This window comes from Triticum urartu, unplaced genomic scaffold (assembly GCF_003073215.2).
Source record: "Triticum urartu cultivar G1812 unplaced genomic scaffold, Tu2.1 TuUngrouped_contig_7030, whole genome shotgun sequence".
Lineage (NCBI taxonomy): Eukaryota > Viridiplantae > Streptophyta > Magnoliopsida > Poales > Poaceae > Triticum > Triticum urartu.
In genome coordinates this window covers 11494-17745 of record NW_024117841.1, presented here as the reverse complement: position 1 = coordinate 17745, position 6252 = coordinate 11494, and the positions used below count along the sequence as shown (strand labels likewise).

Sequence of the window (6252 nt, the reverse complement as noted above, 5' to 3'; positions counted from 1 at the left end):
GCTAGGGTTTCAGGGGAGGGGGCGGGGAGGAGAGGAGAGCGAGCGAGCGGGAGGGGGAGGGGAACGATCCGGTGCTCGCTGTCCACGGACTCACCTCAATGCTATTGGGCATTTCTCCCACCAGGTGAAATGACGAAAATGCCCTCGTGGGGGCGCTGGAATTACGCGCGGTGGCACGACCGGGGCGCACTGAATTTTATCTAACGGCTCACAACGATCCGGTAAATATCCGACGGCCCACGACGACCGAGCCCGAGATCCAACGGCCAGAACGCAATCAAGAAAACGATCGGACGGCCGAGAAGCTCAAATCGCTGAGGAGCCTCCGGCATCCCTCCGGTTCATATCTCTTGATGGGCTCTTATAGTACATTGGGCTTTGGAGTCCTCTCCATGCTGAAAATTGTCTAAAAAAAAGAGCAGTGTTGAAAAGGAAAAATAACAGGGAAAGAAACCCTCGTTCCCCACTCGCCGCCGCATCCCCGCTGAGCTCCACGCGCGGCAATTCCTCGCCGCCGCCTCCGCGTCCGCCTCCGCCGGTGGGCTTCCTCGCCACCGGCGAACTCTCCTATCCCTCGTAAGCCTTCTCTCTATCATCTCCGATTCGCCCCCAGGTCATCTGCACTTGTTCCCTTTCCTTAATCGTAAACCCTAACCCTCGCCGATGGGATTAACAGGAATTCGTCGCCGATCCGGTCCTGTCCTGCTGCGCAAGTCCGGGCTTACCAAGCTGCTTCTCATCACCTAAGCCGTCCTCGACAGTGCCTCCCCGCCCCCGTTCTGCCGCACCCAGCAAGGTGTGTACCGTTTTCTTTCTTTCTTTAGATCATGGTCCGCTACATCAATCCCTTTCTTTTCCTTCTTTATTTACTGTCCATATTCCTACATGCTTGCGGCAGTGTTGTTTACCATTACATGCTTGTTGATTCATCCACTGTTGTGGGCACTAATTCAGTTACTGTGGGTACAATCATCATTCGATTTTATGTTATTTAGTGGACAACTTGTATCGAATTTTACTTGTGTGTATCTGATTCTAAGGTCCATGCAGACACATATCCACTTGCAGTGGCATAAAAATTGTTATTTATCTATATAAGGTCAAATCAACTTGTTTGTTTTCTCAAGTTTTATTTGTTGTTTATGTATATTTTTACAGCTCTCCTCTCAATGGCACAACCAAGTGGCAGTGAATCCAGTGGTGGGGGAAAAGACAATGATGACTTAACTCCTATCCCCTTCACTCTTCATAGAGATGGTAACACTAGTCGGCGTTATCTCTATTTGGAGATGCCTTCTGGTATGGAAGACATCTCCAAAAGTAGCGCTTGTCCAAAGGTTTTTCTTTTAGTGAATGATAAAGACAAAAGTCAAAAGGATTGCCTGAAGATGATGCATAATCTCATTCATGAAAATGTACTGGGAGTGAAGTTCTGGGAAGAGGTCCAAGATGAACCATACATCCGGGTTTACGTAGAGCCATACACTGCATTTGTTTCAGAGCTTCTTAAGAAGGCTCAATTTGCTGTGAATCCAGCAACACACTCGGTTCCATCTCGGGATTTTCGAAAAATGGTGTGGTATGTTCATATACTATGTTTGTTATTAAATTGTGAATTACATTTTCAGTTTGCCATTATACACAATTAACCGTGTAAATTTGTTTACAGGGCAGCAATAAATGCCTTGGATTACATTAGAGAGAGTGGTAATTACCATGGCAACTTTTCATGGAGAACTACGCTTTATCATGAGGCGAATGGCAACATTGTAGTCAAGTTAGCATACTTTGAAAGGAAAAGTAAGTTAATCAAATAACTCTAGAGCTGAACTCCATATCTGAACTCTAGAGCTTAGCTGCAATTACAGCCCCGTGATGACTTTCTATCAAAATGTCTACTTGACACGTGCTTGTTTTTTGTAATGCAACTGCACAATTTATTTATTTCTTTCTCGTAAAAATGAAGGATAAAAAAAGTGTACTTATTTGCATTGAAGTTAGTTATGTTCACATTAAAAGTAATGTTTTGATGCACAGTACCGTCATTGATTACGAGTCGAAGGTCTAGAGACTAGTCGATGGACTCGACTAGTCTATGAGTCGCAACTGTGGTGTCGACTGCAAATCTCGTGTAGACTAATTCGATGAGTCGAGCGGTCGAGAGACTAGTCGTGTACATTAAGTCGAACGACTCAAACTTTTTTGGAGGGGATAAGAGAGGCACTCAGCCCGCAAGCCCGTCGGAGGGAAATTTTGTGGCTAGGCTTCAGTTTCGCTCCAGAGAAAGCTGCCCACTCCTCTGGAGCTCTCCCTCTTCACTGGTTCTGCTGTCCAGATCCAGCCCTATCTCTGCTGGTTCCTGGGCTGGTTCATCTGCTCCTGGATCCTCCCTTTGCAAGTAATTTCTCCCTTCTCTTATCCTCATATGGTTCCTATATTGCTTATTCCTTGGCTGGTTCCTCTACTGTTGGTTCCTGGTTTAGGTTTGCTTGTTTCAACTCAACATCCGTAGGTTTGAGCAGAGCTAGAGTTACAATGTCTACAACACCAGAGATATCTCAGACAGTGTGTTCAGCAGCCGCTTTAGCTCAAGCCGTTGAGGATTATGATCCATCAAAGGATCCTGGGAGGAAGCCAACTAGGACCATGGACCCAGCATGGAAGTATGCCTTTTGGCCTGATCTGCAGGACAAATTGACAATCCAGTGTGTTTTGTGTGGCAAAAACGTCTCTTCTGGAGTGCTAAGGATGAAGAAGCACCTTGGTGGGGGTTACAAAGTGGTGTTAATGTGTCTGAAAGCAACCGATGGAATCAGTAAAGAGATGCATTTGTAAATGAGACTAACTCAACCAAGTTCAAAGCCATGCATTCATTTGTGTTGTATACTGTACTTGAATACTTACAGTGTAATACTACGTACTACTACTAGGTATTAGCAGTTATGTACTGCAAGTTCAGTGCTACAGTGCCATGTCGACTAGTCTCACACTAGTCTAGACTAGTCACGATTAGTCTATGAGTCTCAACCTTGGAACAACTCAACGACTCTTCGACTCGTAAACATTGAGTACCGTTTGTCAATGTTATCTATTTGTCGAAAAATAATGAACTAGTTTGTTGAGTCTTGTGCAACATCATAGAAATACCTTACTACACCAACTCTAGCTTGGAAACTAACATACAGTCCAAAATAATTCAAGTTTAGAATATAACTTCTATTTTTACCTTGTTTGCGTCATTTCAGAGTCCAAAACTCTGTTGCAATGTCAAGCTGAAGATTGCGTCTCTCTCGGAGCCTCTCTTGAGGCGGTATCTCAACATGTGAGGAATAATTATGCTGATTTCCATAATCAAACTTGTTGCTTAATTGATGATCTTGCAAGCAAGCTGAAGTCTGTTACCGAGTAAGTTATTGGATCGTGCCATTAAAATCGAGAATTTTCCTTTTGTTGATATATTTGTTTATGCCTGACATCTTATAGTATTTTTTCCATAAATTTTCAGGTTTTCGGTTGGTACAGCAAAACATGATCTTGAAGATCATGATTTCTTTTGGGATGAGAAAAGGACAAAGATGTTCTTTGCCTATGAGGTACCCAAGATTTTTAAGAATGAAGCAGTTAAGAATAGATTTAGGGCGCTTCCAACTTGTCCAACGCTCCCATGGAAAACAAAATGGTCACCTGATCCATTATCTGACCCAATTCTGATCGAGATGGAGAAGTATCGTGCAAAACATGGTCTTGGAAAGTACAATGAAAATAATTTCGAAGACTTTTTAAGATTTATAAGCGGGATGTACACACATGAAAATTTACTCAGGAAGGAGGTAATTTGTAGGCAACACACACAAACACAATACACATAGCCGATAAAACATTGAGTTGGATAACAAAATGTTCTGTTTTGTTACAGATTCAAAACCTCGTCGTTGATGCAGAAGTTCGCGTGAGGTTTCCTCGTCTATCTTATGATTTAAATGCTATCATACGGGCTGCTGCGTAAGGTGATGCCATGGAAGAATGAGATATATTTTTAGTCTTTTTTATTTCTTAAATTCATTTTTCTAGTAGACGAAAATTTTACAAACAGATTTTACTTATTGAAAATTATAAGAATAGCAATTGTGGGTTTTTAATAAGAACAACACTATTAAACATGCAATGAACGTTGTTAGAGAAATGTACCGAGCAATGGTGATTGTTAGGAAATTATCACACTTAAGCAATTGTCGAGTTTGATTATTCAATCATCTATTTGGTAGGGGGAATGGGTTGGTACTCACAAACTTAGCAATGGTAGAGTTAGATTATTTATTCATCTATTTGGTAGGGGAATGGGTTGAGCCAACTTTGATTCTCCTTATGCCATAGTCGCTTATTGTATAACACTATTAAACATGCAATGGATGTTGTTTGAGAAATATACTTAGCAGCAGTTAGGAAATTATGACAAACTTAGCAATGGTCGAGTTAGATTATTTGTTCATCTATTTGGTAGGGGGAATGGGTTGGTTGTTAGGATATTCACAAACTTAGCAATGGTGGAGTTAGATTATTTATTCATTTATTTGATAGGGGAATGGCTTGAGCCAACTTTGATGTCCCCCCACCACTTTCGCTTGTCCTACAGCTGCTCTTGCACTCCGTCCTTTCTTTTTATTTCTCGTTTGATGAATCAATGGGGTTCTGTAGTTAACTGCTGGAATGTTTCATGCTGTAAGAATGACATAGTTTCTGCATCTGTAAGTATATTCTCTGAAGAATCATTGCTGGAATGATCATGTCCTTGCTGATCTTAATTTTGCTGGTCATAATTTAGGAGTCAATCTTTGTGACTCTTGGTTGGAGACATGTTTTAGTATGGCACGACACATGTTGCTCAGTGATAACGACATGTGTTTTAATTAGTATTAGGTTTTATACCGTCCATTGTGCTTCTGCCCTCTCCGATTGTACCTCTATTCCTATTTGGTTGCCAATTGATCTGCAAGGGTGGCAATTTATTCTCAAGTACATGGTCCATGTGTGCAAGGACATGGTCATTTCTGGATTAAGCATGTTCTTTTTCCACATGTGCGCTGATATTTTGTCGCTGCTACATATAATAATGCAGCACCTTGTATGCTTGTACAGGACATACCTCCTGCTGTTGTGTGCAGTCTTGACACTTGTTTTTTCTTCTTCTGAATCTTGTGCTTAATGATCAAACTGATTATGGTGACTTATTGTTTAGTCTTCTTCTACTGTGCATGCATTGGAACAAATCAGCCTACCATGTTTTTGCAAGTCATCATTAAAATGAGTGCTTTGATTTACTTTAACATGCTGATGTGCTGAATAAACATACCCGACCTGTCATTGTGCATGCATCATCGGATTGTACGCTAACTTTCTTAGTGTATTACGAGTATATGTCATCTCCTTTTGTTATTAATACTGATTTGACAAGGTGCCTTTGAATAAAGGTAACCTGATGACTTGGAACGAGTTTTCTCATGATGGCCACAGTTATCAACTTTGACGGAACGTTTGCTCATAGAATCGCCTTTTGACTTGATGTGCAGGTCTGATGTTGCTGGCCTTGAGGAGTATCAGAGAGACCACATGAGGATGCCAAGCTTGTAGGAGTGCGTGTAGTTGATGTTGGAGTCATGAAGGAAACACTGAATCAAGGCGCTGTCGGTGCAGCTGAAATTTAAGCTGTTTGTATCTGTATTCTGTAGCACAATGTTCCAGCATGGCAGTGATGTTGCCTAGTTTAATTCAGACGCCTAGCATGGCAGTGATGTTGCCTAGTTTAATTCAGATGCCTAGCATGGCAGTGATGTTGCCTAGTTTAATTTAGAGGTGGAGCATGATAAGTCGAACTGTGATGTTGCCTAGTTTACCTGTAGTTGTAACTGTAATCTCGGATGCTGTGGATCTGCTGTTTTAGTTGCTTGCAGAAGACACTTTGAATATTATTATGATCCCTGTACTCTTGTAGCAATAAGGGGATTGGGGATTACCTTTCACGGTGGAGGGATTTGACACTTTGACCCGTACGATCTGGTCATTGGGCGGTCAGGATGCGTCTCCGCACTGCGCCAAGGCAGACAGAGGCGCTGCTAGTGCAGGTCCCGTCCAGCCCGCTGCCGGGTACCGAAGGCTCGATCGCTCATCCGATGCGCTCTTCTGCTGCTCCTCGCCCACGCCCAGCCACAGCCGCCGCTATGCGCTGCGCTCACGATCATCTATTCCCTGCCTGCG

At 42.6% G+C, this 6252-nt stretch overlaps 1 protein-coding gene across 1 annotated transcript; it reads left to right on the top strand.

The window, feature by feature from the left end:
• The first annotated feature begins 389 nt into the window (after window positions 1-389).
• LOC125531397 lies at window positions 390-5980 on the top strand. Its single transcript, XM_048695819.1, has 8 exons — window positions 390-576; window positions 677-796; window positions 1159-1579; window positions 1670-1800; window positions 3246-3405; window positions 3506-3830; window positions 3917-4007; window positions 5568-5980. The coding sequence occupies exons 3-7, from the start codon at window positions 1170-1172 to the stop codon at window positions 4004-4006; spliced, it is 1116 nt and encodes a 371-aa protein (XP_048551776.1). The 5' UTR covers window positions 390-576; window positions 677-796; window positions 1159-1169; the 3' UTR covers window position 4007; window positions 5568-5980.
• The last annotated feature ends 272 nt before the right edge of the window (window positions 5981-6252 follow it).